The sequence below is a fragment of the Melospiza georgiana genome, chromosome 4, assembly GCF_028018845.1.
Source record: "Melospiza georgiana isolate bMelGeo1 chromosome 4, bMelGeo1.pri, whole genome shotgun sequence".
NCBI classification, from domain to species: domain Eukaryota; kingdom Metazoa; phylum Chordata; class Aves; order Passeriformes; family Passerellidae; genus Melospiza; species Melospiza georgiana.
In genome coordinates this window covers 45,683,326-45,700,885 of record NC_080433.1, presented here as the reverse complement: position 1 = coordinate 45,700,885, position 17,560 = coordinate 45,683,326, and the positions used below count along the sequence as shown (strand labels likewise).

Genomic DNA, 17,560 nt, shown 5'->3' with positions numbered 1-17,560 from the left:
GCTTGCTCTCTTGAAGACCAGGGCAGTGAGCTTGTTCTGCACCTTCATCACGGCCCTAAGTATCTTGAAAGCCACCATTCCACGGTCACTCACAGCCAAAGCTGCCCTTGAGCATCACGTGCTGCAGCAGCCCCTCCTTGTTGGCGAGACGAGGCCCAGCAAAGAACTGTGGGAACTCAGCACATCACTCCTGATGTCCAGTGTCACAGACATTTCTTCACAGAAATCCTTTCTTTCGGATTTCTGTGTCTTCTGGAGGCCAGAGGCCTCGGAAGACAAGGTAAACAATTATTATCAGCTGCTGTGGAATGTAATGGGACGCACCTTGATTGGCTCATTTTCTTTGTTTATAATTAAGGGCCAATCACAAAGTGTAAGCCAGGGACTCAGTCCTTGGACACAACTTTGTTATAGATTTCTATCGATTCTTAGCCTAGCCTAGCTGCTCTGCAAACCTCTCTCTATATTCTATTTAGTATAGTTATGTATTATATATAATATCTTAATAAATCAGCCTTCTGATTCAAGAAACAAGATTCACCGTCTCTCTCTCACCACCAGCGCCCACTCAGGCACAGTAATAGTCCAGAGTTGCCAAGATATCCCCTGGGGGGTGCTCGGAAATCCTGGAATGTTGCCAGAAGTGCTTGGTGGTTGGATTTTAACCCTGCACAGGATGTGCCACCTGTATGAGGACAAGAGGATCACTTGGGGATAAGTGGTGAAGGAATTGATTATTCACAGGGTGAAAACACAGGTTTTGGGATTTTGGTACAGGGGGGTTTTTAGGAGACAAGATGGAGGAATTAGGGCGTGTCTTGTCCTTCTCCTCTTCTTCTTGTCATCCATCTTTAGTGGTGATGTTGGCACTTTGGGATTGGTTCACATTAAATCTGCACTTGTTAATAAGGGTAAAAGATATTGGAAGGTAAAGGTAAATATCTTATACGTAGTTTTTAGTATAAAAATAGATGACCGCCCAGTGGGAGGTCAGTGTGCCCATGGCTGTCTTGCTGGGCAGACCTCTGTCAGGCTGGGAGACAACTTTGTAGATAAGAATTAATAAACAATATTGAACACCAAAAAATCTGAAGAGTGCACTTGTCCTTTGGAGCGCGGGCTGTCCCAAGGCCATTCTACGCCTAACCGGGCAGAGACAACAGGCCGAGAACAGAGAAAGAACCTCTCCTTGTTGGCTTCTGTGTCACTTGGAGAAGGAAGTTATCATCAACACACTTCAGGAACTTCCTGTATTGCTTATGGCCTGCTGTGTTGTCCTTCTAATAGATATGGTTATGGTTGATATGGTTCCCAAGTCCCTTGGGAAGGTGAGGGCTTGTGAATATGAGGGTGCTCCTATCTGTTGCTGAAGAGATGCATCCTTCTGGTATGACTTCATTCTAACACCATCCCACCATGTCTCCATGGTTCCAGTAAGAGTGTGGCCCTGCAGCCATGTGCATCTCTAACTCCTTGCTGTTTATTCCCCATGCTGTGTGTGTTTTCACAGAGCCATTTAAGTTGGGACCCCCAATGAAACCAGCTCTGGCTGAAGTGGCTGGAATTCCTTTGTGCTGCTCTTCAGGTGCTCTCCCGCTACCTATTGCTGCCTAAAATCAGAAGAAAAACTTTCCAAACAATGTTAGAATGGATAGCATAAAGAGCAGTCTTTCAATGAAAGGTTATGTGCACATGCAGCATCAAATTTTTTTAGACGGTTTTTAGAAGTCTAACTAATTAGTATATCTAGCTAGTACATCCAATGGGAGACTGGTTGTCCTGGTAACCCACCCTTGGACCTGCCCCACTGGAGTCACTCCAAGGGGTTCTTAGCCCTGCATCTTGTTATGTCCTTGTTGGAAATCCTTTTCCTTGAAAATAAGACCAAACTGCATTTCCAGAAGGTGACATAATGTGTGAGAAAGGGTAACTACTGTTCTAAAGTGTAAGAAAGTGCTAGAAAGTATACAGCTACATATTAAAATCTACAAAGCTACAAATATATAAAGAAGCTAAAAATCTTTAGGCATCACTATAATCCTCCTCTAGGGTCTGGACATCTCTTGTGGGGGCACTGGCATCAAACCAGTGATGGGACTGGGATGAAAGGAGGTTCTCCTCCCCTGGCAACTTTAAAGCCTCTTTACCATCTTGGCAAGTCTATGACTGAAGACGGACATTCCTTGTGCACAGTTCTTTTAGATCTTTACATGCTTTGCTTACTGTTACCCTTCCCCATTACTGAATTACCCACTGCTGAACCCTTTTTTTTTCCATTAACATATTTTTGCACTCTAGTTTAATTCTTTAACTTCATTCTCTGTAGAATGCAAATATACTAGAGATATCACAATCTTGAAAATATGCTACTTTCAATACGTTGGTTCTTTCCTTTATCTACTCGATAAAGTAGAAAAACACAGCATAAACACATAGTAAAAAGCTGGGTCATTTGTAATAAATGACCGGAAAAAGGACAGTTAGGCTACTAGGAATAATTTTAATTGGTGTCATTGTCCTTGGATTCATTTAACGCAATGCAAAAGCCTATCCACACATATTTAATAAATTTAATACTTAAAGCTTCATTTTAGGTTCTGTTCTTTTTTGGTAAGCGATTTGGATATTTATTCTTCATTTGCCGCTTTGTAGTCCACAGTCCAAATCCTGGTATGAATAGTTTTGCTATAGTCTTAAACCCTGACATTTTTAACTGCCTCAAAAATGTTAGGAATTCATCTGTACAGCAACTGCTTCAGTGTGAAAATGACTGTTTGCAATTTGGTTGGTATTTTCACAGGTAGCTACTAATTATGAATGCTCTACTTAAGATGAATATTTATCTGCAGTATAACTTTTCCCCTTCTGTTTTCTGTAACTATCTAAATACACTATCAGCATAAAATTTTACAATCTTACTATGTTGTCTTTTCTAAGAGTGGGAATATTATTCAAGGCCCTTGTGAACAGCTATACTTAATACAATGTTAACAGTTTTTACAGATTTTTAATTTCATGTATTGAACAGTATTTTGTCTTCAATCAAAGAAGAAACAATTGAGAAAACAAGATTATTTGTTGTTGTTCTATTAAGAAAACAAGATTAACAAAGGAGAATAAAAGATGTTTAAATTAGTATTTAACTTTCAAGCTATATTATTCATAATGCACTCTATCAAGCATAAGTGTGAATAATGTTTTAAGCAGTGAAGACAACTGGAAAGTTCTATCTCCGAGATACAAAAAAATAAGTCCAAAATCTACTTCTAAAATCGCCATAAAAGTTTAGAAATGTTATGCTGTATTATGGCAAATCTACTAAATTCCTAGGAAAAGAATGAGTGTAAAAGAATTATTAGCATGCTGTGTACAGTAACATCTTCTTATCTTTCTGTTGCACTGCTTTTAATAATCTCACATTCCTGCCTCTTATTAAATCTTAGTTTTCTCTTTTTTTTTTTTTCTCCTAGAGACTGCACTGGCAGTGCTTTGCATCCTATACATTTAGGTAAAAGGTAAGAAGAAACTCTTCTTCTAAATATTGGGTAGCTTATAATTCCAATTTTTTAAATTCAAACTTTTCAAGTTTTTCTTATTCTACATATGAATTTGGATGGGAAAGTGTGAGGAAAAGCTTTCAGATCTATTTGTTGTAAACAACTGTTTCTTGGGTTTTTTTTAATTGTCAAGCTTATCACTACTATTAGGTGTGAATAAGGAATGGGGGGAGGGTTATAAGTAAAAACTGACTATGAAATTAATGTATTGCATGTATTAAATATAATACAGAAAATATTAAATATTTTCTGACTGTTTCAGGATGGCTTTTTAAATACATTCATTCTGTATTCACAATGTTGTAAGCATCTAGATGGCAATTTAAATTTTTTAAAAACCCAGCTTTTACTAATTAAAAGTGGTGTTGGTGTTGGTGTTGTTGTTATTATTACCATTATTACAGGACCTAGTGAAAAAAGAGCAACATCTAGAAAAGAATAGTTTAAACACAATATATGGGGCAATTACAGAGCTGTTGTAGAAATTACTTTCAAAACTGTAGCTACTTCTTTCAGCTTCCAAATGTAGAAAGAATTCTAATTTTGTGTGCCTTTCTTCCTTGTTTTCTAATCTATTTGCAACATTTAATGTGTACCAAGCTACTGCAGGAAAATTTGTTGGCAATCAGAAACACCAGAAGAAAGATGTTTGAAGCCACATTTAACAAAAGACTCAGAGCTGAAAAAGGAGTCAAAGCCAACATTATTCATGCACTGGTTGTTAGACATTTCCTGAGCAGAACCACCTCTCTCACACCAGGAGTGGAGAGCTGTGGTCCCTTTTGCTGTTCTTGCTCAGGTAAACTCCAGCAGCAGCAGCAGCACCTTTGGCTCTAAGCCAAGAAACAAGGTCTGTAGATAAACCAGTGCAATAGTCTGGTATGTCCCTAAATCAGTGCCAAGTGCTACTTCACATGGGGATGGGATCTATGAAGGAAGCTGAGGAGTCCTTTAGAGCTCCTCAAACCTGCCCCCTCTTCACACCAGCCTGTGTGTTACCATTAATCACAATCCCACAGTTTTACAGAACCACACATAACAGCCAGGGCTCTAGGATTCCTGCAGGAATGTTTGTTTCTCCACCAGAAATTCCAGTATCAGTCTGTTACAGTTTAGAAAACAAAAAGTAAGCAATAAATTAAACAACTTATTAAGGATGTATTTGAATGAGTACATTCATGGGAGTTCATTGTACCAGAACAAGCAGCTGCTTGTTCAGCCACCAGTTTAAGTAGAGTTGATCTTGTTCTGGTTGAAAATCTCAACTAGTTAGATTTTTGCAGAAGAGCCTAAGCAATGTCATATCAGTGCTATTCTTGAAAGGTGTCCTGTTCTTACAAAGCAGCCCAGCTACTGCATGTCTGATTGTTAGATCTCAAATTCAGACCTCAAATGGATGTTTAATGAAAATTTGGGAGGTAAGAGAGAAGACTAGATATATCAAAATCAGTACTCCTACATTAGTATTACTGTTTTAGGTATCTCTACTTGAGATAATTATGGATGTTACCAGTACTTGTTACCAATAAATGTAGCAGAAAATAAAATAAAGCCTTGTCTAAGGCACCTGATCCAAGTTTTGTCTCTAATTGCCTGGAAAAAATACATTGTAAGCACCCAAGTATTAACTTAGCCTCTGAAATAGGCCTACTTTCTTCAGCTAAAATCAAGTAAATCTTTAAGGAGTAAGTTTCTTAGTTTAGACAACATTTGAAGGAGCAGCTCTGAGTCATAACTAAGTATTTCTTTCACAACAACATGAAAATATATCCAAGTTTATGAGAGAAATGAATCATGTTCTTTTTCTGAGAGAAAAAGAACACACGGACTGGAGTTCACACCTTAATAGAAAGCTACTCCAGATACTGAATGGAAAATAAGAGAACATGCCTCAAAAATAAATGGGTTCCACAGGCCAGAATTATTCCCAAATTCAGTAAGGAAATTTTCATCTCCTAAATCAAGATTGCTCACTTGAATTTTCTAGCTTTAAAACTACTTCTCTTGTGTATCAAAGATCTTTGCCTGACCTTTTTTTATTACTCTGCCTCTTGCTGAATTTTTAAATAAATATTCTGTTCTGCTGCTGCTGCTACAAGTCCATAGGAAAGAAGCACCTGATGTTATTTATTGATGTTCATGAGGGGACTCATTTGTACCACTTGAAGGTTTTGGTCTATGTTCCACCGATCAAGCGCTGAATGCTTAAATGCTTCTTCAGCATTATCTCCTGGGATGCCTGAAGTCTTATTTATTTCATTTATTTCTAGTTTATTTTGAGGCTGCTGCCTCAAAACAATGGGTTTTTGGGAAGTTGTGAAGTTTCACCTCTTACTGTGCTTTGTTGAGAAAGCTCTGATGTGTGGAAGTGGGAGCTGTGCAGTCTGTCCCGTAGCTAATGTCAGCTTGTTTTCAACTCGAGTGTTTTGGGAGGCATTCTGACGTGCCCCAAGAAAAGCCACCAGGCAGGTTTGGCATGTTTTCATCCCAAGTCAACTTTAGGAAACGTTTCAAGTCTCTTTCCTCTGCTGTTAATGAACTTCGAAGTGCTCCAACAAGTTTCAAACCTCATCCAGGTACTCATTGGTCTCACTAATTATCCGCAGACTTCATGCCTTTCACAGGCGTGTCGTTCTTGGTTTCATTTCGCAAACTGGATCTCCACTGGCAGCGTCTGTCGGAGGGGCGCGACCCCATCCCCGCCCGAGGGCAGCGGCATCTCCTCACGGCGCGGGCCCAGCCGCAGCTGCAGCCGCAGCCGCAGCCGCAGCTGCAGCGCCCCCTCGCTGCGGCGCAGGCGCGGGCGGCCCCGCGCGGCTGCCTGCGGAGCATGCGCGGGGAGGCCGCGGGGCGGGATGGCGGCGGCGCCCGCGGCCCCAGGGAACAGGTCGGTGACGGGGCCGGGCGCTGCGAGCGCCTCCGGCCGCCCGGTACCGCGCAGCGCAGCCCGGGGTGGGCCGGCCGAGGTGGCCGCAGCAGCCTCTCCATGAGTGCCTCGGTGCCTCCCGGCAGCGCCCCTGGGGCGGTGCGGGCCGGGCCCGGCCGCGGCTCCGGCCGGGCGGGAGGAGAAAGAGGAGAAGAAGGAGGTGGTGGCCGTGTCGCTGATGCCCTGCGCCTTGTGTTTTCCCAGCAGGTGTTGTCCTTCTTGATTCCCATGTCCTATTACCAGGAGGATTTCTTCAGAGAATACCTCAAGATGATGGCGAATATGGTCATCCTGAATTTGCTCATTTGTATTTCGCTGGCGTTCTGGATCGTGTCGATGACTGCAAGTACGTACTACGGTGAGTCCAAAGGCCGGGAGAGGCTGACATGGCACGGCCACGGGCGAACCCTCCCCTCCGGCCTCTAGGCAGGGGACAGAAATGGGAGGAGGGGTGTGCGCAGCCCCTTCCTTCCTTCGTCAGTAGAGCTGGTAACTCAGCTCTCACAGTAGGTAATGGTGCTTTAGAAGATGCTGACAGCAGCTTACTTGCAGCTCTGCCGAGGGATCATGTACAATTTAAAATGTTGGTGTCCTTTGTGATGTCTTTCTCCAGAAGAAAGCAAATAAAAATTAAGAAGTGAAAGGAAAAGCTGAGCTGACAGAGGTGTTTCTGTATCAGGGGAAGTACGTGACAGCATGGGAAGAGTGTGCCTGCTTTCAGAACTGTTTTAGGAATCAGCAACATCTGCAACGTGCAGAACAGGTCATGCAGGAAGACTTCCTTAGTCGAGGAACAGAGAAACGGGAAATGCTATAAAGAAGACAGGGATGTATGGATGGAGTGCCTGGCTGAGGTGTGTACTGTCAGCTCAGCGTTCTGCTCAGGCTGGTTGTGACTTAGTTGTGTGCAGTTGCAGGGACACAAGTCCTCTCTGTGGTCTCTCATTTCAGCTCTAGGGCCTCTCTTACAGCAGTGTGCAAGTGCAGCTGATACTGCCTGCAGTATCAGTTTATGCCTAGAAAAATTCAACTGTGTTTCTGAGACAGGTAAAGACTTACCATTCAGACCCCAGCTGGTTTGATACTGGAAGAGCTTCAGTGTCATTGCAGTATTGCTGAAAGTGCTTAGAGATAGAGTATGAGCACCTTCAACTGCCTAGTAACACCTTGGGTCCAGAAGAAACTACAATAAATACCCCACCAGTATAAGCTGACTTTTGTAGAGGCAGTTGCATGTCTCTGCTCAGTGTTTTTCAGTGCTTTAGGATGGGTTAAATCTGTGTTGTCTGCATATTTCTGATTTGGCTTGTAGTGAGATGCCAGATGTATAGAAGGTATGCAGAAGCAGGCTTCACAACCAGGTTTTATTTGTGTCATTTATCACTACCCAAGTGGAATTTAAACATGCAACTTCATTCATGTGTGTCTGCTCTCCAAAGGTACAGCTTTTCTGACAATTAGGATATTCTAGTCCTTGTTCTTATAAGTGAGTGGAAATTTACAGTATAGCATGGGGAGACCTGCTGCCAGCTAAATCAGTACAGGGCCTGATAGAAAGGAGAAAACATTCCTCCTTTCTGTAGGGAATGGTTATGGAACAAGAAGGACATAAAACTTCTGTCATTCATTTGCCTGAGACTGGAAAGAACTTGGCTTTTCAAGAAGGTGAATGAAACATACAGTAGTTAATGGGCTTTAAATGGTTCAGCCCATAAAAGTGGTAAAATTCACAGTCTGAAATATAAAAATACTGCAAACATACTTTTATTAATGTAGTGTTTATAATATTTCTTAAGCTCCAAACAGTGGGCCAGATATTAGTGAAGCCAGAATGTTCAAGAGCATATTCATTGTTTTATTATAGATCCTAACTTGGTCTTAGTAGTAATTTAATACAAATACTTTTCTCTCCTACAAGCAAATCCAAAAGGTTTAGTTTAAAAATGACCTTGCAGAAATGAAAATTCTGTTTGTTAGCCAAAGAAAAGGAACCCCTTTGTGTTCCAGTACTGCTTACACTCAAGTTTGCACCAAGAGCTGCCTTGGTTTGTGACAAGCAATGCCAGGCTACAGCACTGGAGGGCTCTTAGTACACAGCTGGTGTTCATCTTCGGAATTTCTGACGCAGCCTGGGCTGCAAGAGTCCCCTTGCTCACCTACTATGGCTTTGGGGCTTTTCAGTACACAGAAGAGAATTTTTTTCTTGTGAATCTTTACATTCCAATGAGTGTTTTACTGTGTCCTGCTTTGCACCAGGGTGCCAGTGTTTGTGCAGAGGTTGGGGTACTGATGACACAACAGTTCTTGCTGAGAACCATCATGTTTATCTTTCCAGCAAGACAAGCCTCTGTGCCTCTGTGAAATCTTTCTTTTACAAGATTGAGACTTACTTGAGTGCAAGATTTGTGATGTCTTGTATTTGTATAGGAGATATAATAAATTCTCAAGATTTTTTTTTTCAAAACCTACATTAACTATTTGCTTTAGCTTTTAGAAGTTTGTGTGTGTTTCAAACTGAAACTGTCACTTCAAATATTGCTGAGAAAGTAATCAGCTCAAAGTGTATTTTAAAGAGCCTTACATTAAGGGCCTTACATCATCTTTCAGAAGAACTGACAGGGCTGGTGTTTCATAAAGTGGTCATACTACTTTCACCTAGCAGACTGTCTTGCTTGGCTTTTTTTGGTCGTGGAATTTTGTCACAGTAAATTCAGATGTTAGTTTTTGAGCTTCTTAAATCCCTTTTAGAATGGAAAATATCACCATATTTATTTCTTGTCACATTTTGCTATTTTTTGGTAATTAATTTCAGTTCATTAAATATATTTTCTTTTGACAGCTGAATGGAAAAATTGAGTAGATAATTGCAGATATATTGTCCTTCGGTCCATATGATTATCTTTCTTCTGAAGAGTAAAAAGTTTTAATATGTATTAAGATCAAAATTTAAGTACATATCACGAAATAATGACTTTTCAGACATGAAGACATAAAGGCTTTATGAGGATCATGTGTAACCCAAGCCTGTTATTTGATTTATCAGGTACTTTACGACCCATTTCTCCATGGCGCTGGCTTTTTTCAGTCTTGGTTCCACTAATTATTGCTACACAGGGATTTAAGAAGAAGAGTCTAGATCACAGTGGTGCATTGGGAGGTATGTTTTTTCTGAGACTTAAGCTGAACATTTGGTAAACTAAAGGTCCTTTTTATTGTTTGCAGTTTAAGACTTCACATAGTTCTATTGTAATAAAATATAAATGTAAGCATACATACCCCAGATTCATACAGGGTTTTATTCTCATGCTTGTTTAAACAGTCAAGTAACCCTGTGCTACTGTTCATAATTGATTTGATTAATGCTATTATAGTTATATAAACCTTGAAGATTCTTTTAAACTTCAGTACAGTATGAAGTTAAATCATATGGTTTGGTTTAACATATAGAAGGATTCACAGAGAAACAAGGAAATGGCAGAGGTAGTGGTAAAGAAAGACCCTAAACTGATCATGTCAGCAGCCTTCCTGCTTGGAGGGAAATCAGTTCTCTTTTCTGTATGCTTCCCCTTTCAGTAACAGAAGCTGTTCTAGGCATTTTCTGGCCTGGCAAAAATTAGAAAATTAAATCTGTACTTCAATAAGAACAAATGACCGTTTCTGACAAGTTTTTCTAGACCACATGATGAAAAGCCCAGCGTAGTGTACAATAGTGTTTATTGAAATCTGATGCAACATTTCAGGGTGAAGTGATTCACCCTTGTCTTGTGACATTGCCTGAATTGATGTTCAGTGGAGTAAAACAGGGCCTCAAATCCTTCCTTCCCTTGTCACCCATTTTGCAAATCTTCTGTCTGTGAGAGTTAAGGGAAGCATTTTCTACACTGACAAAAATATTTCTGACTTTTATGTTCTGACCTCTTAACAGCTCTGCTAGCCGATTTATACTGGCATTTGCTCTTAAATGCAACCATTTTTCTTTCAGTCCTTTAGAACTCATGGTGAGGAGTGAAATTAGGCTTCACCTGTGAAAGGGGACATAAAAGTGAATTGCATCAAGGAGATCAAATACTTTAAAAAATTACAGCAATAAAGAGGTGTAATTAAAATCAGAAACTAACAGAGAAAAGAATAGAGAAATAGCATCTGCTAAGATTTGGAGAAGGGTTTTACAGGTTATCTTGAAGACCTTGGATGTGGGATTCAATACCTAAACTGATGATAAACTTGCTTATAGAGGCACAGCCACAAATATATATTTGCTCCTTATAAAAATTATAATATTCTTCAGGCAGAGTACTTGAATTGCAGTTATATTTTCTTTGGATTCTGGGGGTTTTTATTGCTTCTCTTTTATTTTTGCACAGTATAACTGGTTTGTGGCAAAAGGTCTTAAAAATCACGTTTCAGCAGTTAGAATAAAATTAGCAATTTTCAATAGAATCCCTTATTGCATGATTGTCTTAGGTTTAGCAGGAAGATACTCTTCATATTCAGAAAATTTGAAGTACTTAATTGCTTTGCAAAACAACCATTGTTACATGAAGGAACTTTATATACTTCTTTTTTCTTCACAGGTCTGGTGGTTGGATTTATCCTTACAGTCGCAAATTACAGTTTCTTCTCTTCTTTGTTTGTATTTTTTGTTACTTCTTCAAAACTTACCAAGTGGAAAAAAGATATAAAGAAACAAATAGATTCAGAATACAAAGAAGGTAAGCCAAAATACTTTAATTCTTTTAGATCCCTTGTAGAGAATAAATACTGCATGTTTCTTATTCCTTTCAAAGGGTCAGATGAGATGTAACATCTACAATAGGGAGCACTGTTGAGACTCCCTTTGACCCTATCCCTTGAAAAGCAATCCACCTTGCTTTTGCTTCTGTTCTGTTAAATAAATTTCCATAAAGTTTCTGTTTTGAATGTTTGTCTTTTTAAATTTAACTTTAGATATGTGTTATTTTGGTTTTGCCTCATGCTGTTGCCTGAAATTACTAAAATTCAGTTTCTGTACTTCAGGTGGCCAGAGGAATTGGGTTCAGGTATTCTGTAATGGTGGTGTTCCTACTGAGCTGGCTCTCTTATATATGATAGAAAATGGACCAGGTGAAATTCCTATTGACTTTTCAAAGGAATACACAGCATCATGGATGTGCTTATCCCTTTTGGGAGCTTTGGCATGCTCTGCTGGTGATACATGGGCTTCAGAGATTGGTAGTGTTATGAGTAAAAGCAAACCAAGATTGATAACAACCTGGGAACAGGTTCCAGTAGGTAAGGTGTTACCTCTTCTACATGTTCTTAATATTTTGTTAATCTGTTTTGAATTATACATCCAATTTGTAAAGTTCCAAGAAAGACATAGAAAAATAAATATTAGAAATCTGGGATTTGAAAAGGTTACTAGGAATGCATTCTCTGAAATGGAATATAGTCAACTGTGTTTCTTCCGATCTTGATGAGATGCACGAGCATAGCAACCACGGAGCTAAAATCATTCTGAATGCTGTCACTTCTAATCTCTGACAATAGTGAAAGAGTTTATACTCCTAATATGAATAATGCAAGTTATCAACTGATATTTTTCAGGCATTATTTTAATCAGTAATATACATATATATTCAACAGAGACAGTACAGAAAATTCACTTCATAACCAAATCACTCATTTCCTTTAATATCCTACCAAGGGTGAATAAAGTGAACTTTCTGTCTGTCAAACGTTGTCTCCATGGTGGGTGCCACTGCTGCTTTAAAGCAATATACCTTTTCAGAGTCTTGCTGACAAATTGATGAGAGGAACAGATCTTGTTGGATAGGAGTGAAATGTATGGGAATTTTTTTTCTTTATATGCACTCTTCAGATTTTTATTCAATGAGCTCTCAAACATCTCTGTTTATGGATTTAGTTCTTTTATTTTTAAATGTGCTGGTAAAACATGTCGTAGTATACTACTTCTGAAAGAGGGCATTGCTTTAATGTGCACATCTCAAGGTTTGTTTTTCTTGAGCAAATCTCTTCTTGTATTACCCCACCACCTCCTAGAGCAGGCAAATACCAGGTGACATTGAGAGGTGTGTGCTGTCTAGTTTTATTTAATTTAATGCTGGTGAATATTTCTAGAGAACTAGCCCTAGAGACGGGAAAGGAGTAGTAACAGGCGGTAATGGTGCAGGCTAAGCTGCTCAACAGCATAATGGGAATTGTAAAAAGCTGCAGTAGATGTAAGGGGAGAAGCTCACTATGGGCAGTTTGGATTTCATGTAAAATGTTTAAATTATCACAAGTCTTTTAAAACCAGTTTGTAAATGAGCTATACTTTATTTGGCTTAGGTACTAATGGAGCAGTTACTTTAGTGGGCCTGATCTCAAGTTTGCTTGGAGGCATGACAGTAGGTATAGCCTACTTTATAACTCAACTCCTTTTTGTGAGTGATCTGGAAATATCTGCTCCACAATGGCCCATCATAGTGTTTGGTGCAGCAGCTGGCCTACTGGGATCAATTGTTGATTCGTATTTGGGAGCTACGATGCAATACAGTGGTAAGAGTCTTCTTTTTTTTTTTTTTTTTTCTTTTCTCCCAGTGTAACCTAAAATTTGACTTGAGCTTCAAGAAGGGCTGGGGATATGATTTTTAAATGGCAAGATTACAGAAATAGCAGCATAAACGACAAAGGGAGCAAAGGGACATAGAAATGAAAAGGAGTAAGGGTGGTTGGCCCTTTTCCACATTTTGATTTGTTCATTGTAGCTTATTGTCATGCTGATGACTGAAAGAGACAGATACCCAACAAGTTACCTTGGAAGAAGCAATTGCTGCCCTCTCCTTTTCTATATGTCTAATTATAGTATTTTATAAGAAAGAATGTCAGTTTAATATTATCCATTTAGTTGGATTAAGTTGTCACTGCAGAAGCTCCATTCCTAATTTTGAAGTCTTAGCAATAGGCTCAAATGTAAGAATTAAGTAAGAAAAAGTGAACCTTCTGTTTTTTTCACTGCTTCCTGTAGAAGCTCTATAATACAGAGCACTGTTTCCTATAAGTTAAGCTTATCACAAACTAGCTGTGACTTTAAATAAAAAGACAAGATGCATTTTAAAAAAAATATGTTGACTGGCTGGTTCTAAATTATTTCAGTGTTTACTCATTGCCTGTGAATAAACACTACAGACAACCTTTAGGCTAAGCTGTAAACTTATCCTATGTTTCAAAATTATTTAGAAACCATATGTGACATTGTTGCGTTTACCAGCTTGTTTACAGAGAGAACTTAAGTTTCCAGGTTTCATTGTTGGTATACTTATTAATTGGAAGTCAGGGTGTGAATGTGCAGATGAACTGCCTCAGAGACACAAATCCTTTAGGTCTGCCTTTACAGTGAGATCTACCAACTCTTGTTGATGCTCTGGATTTGGCTATACAGCATTTTTTATGCTCTATTCTTTGTTATTCCATTAAAGTTCAAAATACAATGGAGTGTTTAACTATTTGATGAAGTTTTAGATATTTCTGTCCTGAGCAAGAAACACTTAAGCACTCAGACAATGTTACAAGCTCCTAATGAGGCAGATGCATTAAGAGAATGGAGTAAACCTAGCTAATGCATGCCTGCATTTATCAGCATCTATTTCTTCTTCATTTCATGTGTTTTTTCCATGCTCAGCAACTTACCTTTTTAGCTGCAGCAGGGACAGCGTGCAAGTTACATAGTTTCTTTTACAAATTCAAAAGCATTGCTGGAGTATGTACACCACGTTGTGCATATACATGCTGTGATGTGTATGTGATGTGATGCTGGCAAAATTGTGCTGCTCATTTGAGTCTCTCCTTCAGCCCACTTTTTTGTTCCCTTTTCAGTGTGGACTCAGAAGGAATACTCTAGTTTCTGCAGCATCTTGAAAAACAATAAATATGGCAGTAGGAATAAAGTATTGTCTCTTTTTTTAAAACAGTATGCTGCTAATTCTTTCTGTCAATGTTTTTTCTTTTGGTGATATTCCTAGATGTGGTGTATCTAATAGCCTGTGATACCCACTGTTTCTGAAAGGAAATCCACTCCTGCCTGCACAGTTATTAATTCAAACTTTGAACAGCTGTGAAGAATAAGATTCAAATTTGCCCATGTTACCAGTCTATGCCTATTCTGTAAATAAAACAGCTAACAAAAGGACTCTTACTTCACCTGCTTGTTCATTATTGGAATATACACTTTATGTACAATTGAGGCATATATTTAGAAAAAGATAATTCCACTTTTTCCTCAAAGAAAGTACTACTCTCTAAACATAGCAAGTGTTGAGAGTTAAGCTATTAGACTTTGAAGTTTGATTTTTCCGTAGCTGTTTTGCATTATTTAGGGCCAGGTTTAAATGTATGTTTCAAAACAGTATTACCAACTATATCCCCGCCAGGGAGGTTTGTAGTGGGGGATTTTTAAAATTTTGTCTGAGATGCAGATTTTTTTTTTTTATTACAGTAGCAGCTTTCTTTGAAATTTACAGGTTGTGAGTGTTGAAAGTAAAATCTAAGAAGAAAAAAATTAATATAAAATATACTGATTTCATTTGGAATGTTCCAACCTTAAAAGTTTGCATGTGCATGTACCCAGTTACACTTCACTACAGTGTGAGTTAAGATCAAGCATTCTAGATTGGTGTGGTTTTATCAGCATAGAGAATGGTGCAGCTGGACAAAACATAGGATAATGGTGTCTGTACAGTAATACCTAATGAAGTAATATTAAAGTATTGATAATACAAAGGCAGAGCAAGAAATTACCTAAGTACTACAGAAAAAAAACTGTAGCTGCTGGTAGTATAAAATTGCTGTGTAAATAGAATTTATAAATTCAGTCTTTGTAAGGAGCTTGTTTTCTGTCAGATTAAGTAATAATGGTGTTTCCATATTTTTTTTTTTAACAAACATGTCTTCCTGCCAGAAAACATGTTGCTAATAAGTTGTTTTTGTTCAAAACAGCATCCTTTGCTTTAGAGTGACTTGGAGCAGCTTTTCCCTCTTCTAATTTAACTTGTTTCATTCCTTTCTTTGCTGTGTAACTACATAAAGAGAGAAGACTTGACAGAAGTGTAACTTCTAATGTAAAATACTGCATTTATACCCCATTCTTTGAAGGTACCAAATTAAACTAACTGTAATTTAGCTTAGTCTGAGGATGTCTTCTTACAGAGATTTAACACTGTTATAGTAAAATAAATTTAGGAAGGTATATATACTTGGTTATTAAGTTTCTCTTCATCTCAGTTGGCTTTGTAAAATGAAGTTTTTATCTTTTTCCAGGTTTTGACCAGACAATTGGCATGGTTGTTAACCACCAAACAAAAGACTCCAAGCACATATCTGGAAAACCTATATTAGACAACAACGCCGTAAATCTTTTTTCTTCTGTAATCATTGCTCTGGTGCTTCCAGGCATGTCATGGTTTTTCTGGCCAAGACGTTGAAATGGTTTAAGGTCTTCTGCATGCAAATAATTTATGTTCAGTCCTGCTCAGAGACTCCAAGGAGTTCCAGTTGAACTCTCTGTAAGAGATGGATCTGAAACGTTCAAAGAGCCGAAGGACTTTCCATCTCAGCTTGTTAAGGCTGTAAACCTCATGTGGCAATCAGCATCTCTCAGGAAGGTGCTTTGTCAATAATGCTCTTGCTGCTCCTCAGGTGGATGTAGGTCATTGCCAAGTGAGGTGAAGCACTTGATTCATTTGTCCTCCATTTATGGAGCTGAAGTGTTGGTGTCTATTCTCTCCAGTTCCCAGCATCTGGAAAGGCAGGAAGCTGGAAATAAAAGTCTAATCCACATCAATCAGTGTGATGGAGCCTTGTGGCTATTATCCAAGTTAGACACAAAATACACTGCAGCTTTATAAAGGCAATGGTAACATGGGTGGAGTGGGTGAATTTTGGTATTTCTCATTAACTACAGTTTTTAAGGTCTTTTGAAGGTATTTGGGCAGGGAAGAAAGAATTCAGCCTTATTGCCTATTCTCTATCCTGATACTATCTCCACTTCCCTGAGAAAAGGTTTGATAAAAATGATCTATACATAACATTGGAAACAAAAATCTAAATTTAAAGTAGAAACTTTAAGCTGTTCCAGTGAGAATAATAAAATTTTCTGTGCTTTTTTGACATTTTTATTTCAAAAATAATGATATTTATGAAGATTTGTCAATACTGTGGTACTTATAAAATACTTTAAAATTAAATATGACAGTTGTGGATTCACAATCATCTCTTTACAAAGTTAATGTTTTTGTCTATAAGTATAGAATTGTTCCATTGTGTTTGGCATTCTAACCAAACTATACTCCTTGGTTATTTCTCAGCAGTGGAAATGTTTCCCATTTTGTCTGGGGCTTCTATTTAGAGATGATGGCCTCAGCCAAAGAAACTGCAGACGTTATCCTTGTTGGAAATGGGGGAAATCACGCATATAAACCATTTAAAAATAGAGATTTAATTTTTGATGCTCAGGTTCCTGTGTTAGGTAATTCTGTCTTCCATCATTCATTTATATAAGTTGCAGAACTAGTGTAGCCAGTACAGATTGTATTTAAACTTTAGCGATACCTTCATAACTTCTCTGCGGTGACATTCAGAAGTGTGGGCCCATACTTTTAACTTATGAAAAGCTTTTCCTTTTTTGTTAAAGGTAGATTAATGTTTTGTATTGAACATCTGGGTTTTTTTACAAGTGTCTTGTGTATATTGCCTGTCTTAATTCAATTGACTTTTTTATTTTGTCACCTTTTATGGGAATATTAAAAAACTTTAACACCTTCCATACTGAGTTTACTCTTTATAAGTCTAGTCTGTATAGATCTGGAATTCATCACTGGAACTACTTCACTGTATTACCCTATTATAAAGATGAGATCTCAAAGTAGTAAAAGCTTTTTGTAAAGAACAAATTGTATAGCTGCTCTATGTCTGTTCCTGTGGAAGGGCACAATATTATGGAAGTAATATATGCACTTAAACTGTAACAATAAACACTTGGGAATTTTATGCACTGTTTGGACTTATGCTGCTTCTAAATAAACACAAATTGGTTGTCTTC

General features: G+C 38.4%; 1 protein-coding gene across 4 annotated transcripts; it reads left to right on the top strand.

The window, feature by feature from the left end:
- The first annotated feature begins 6,373 nt into the window (after nucleotides 1–6,373).
- On the top strand, nucleotides 6,374–17,560 carry TMEM19 (transmembrane protein 19). Of its 4 annotated transcripts, none has more exons than XM_058023504.1 (7): nucleotides 6,374–6,444; nucleotides 6,691–6,829; nucleotides 9,527–9,640; nucleotides 11,058–11,195; nucleotides 11,500–11,754; nucleotides 12,814–13,023; nucleotides 15,781–17,560. In XM_058023504.1, exons 1-7 carry the CDS (start codon nucleotides 6,388–6,390, stop codon nucleotides 15,942–15,944), a joined length of 1,077 nt encoding a protein of 358 aa, XP_057879487.1. In that variant the 5' UTR covers nucleotides 6,374–6,387; the 3' UTR covers nucleotides 15,945–17,560. The 4 variants fall into 4 exon arrangements, with proteins under 4 accessions (XP_057879487.1, XP_057879486.1, XP_057879488.1 ...); XM_058023503.1 differs by having other exon boundaries at nucleotides 6,691–6,841; XM_058023505.1 differs by having other exon boundaries at nucleotides 6,397–6,444; nucleotides 6,688–6,841.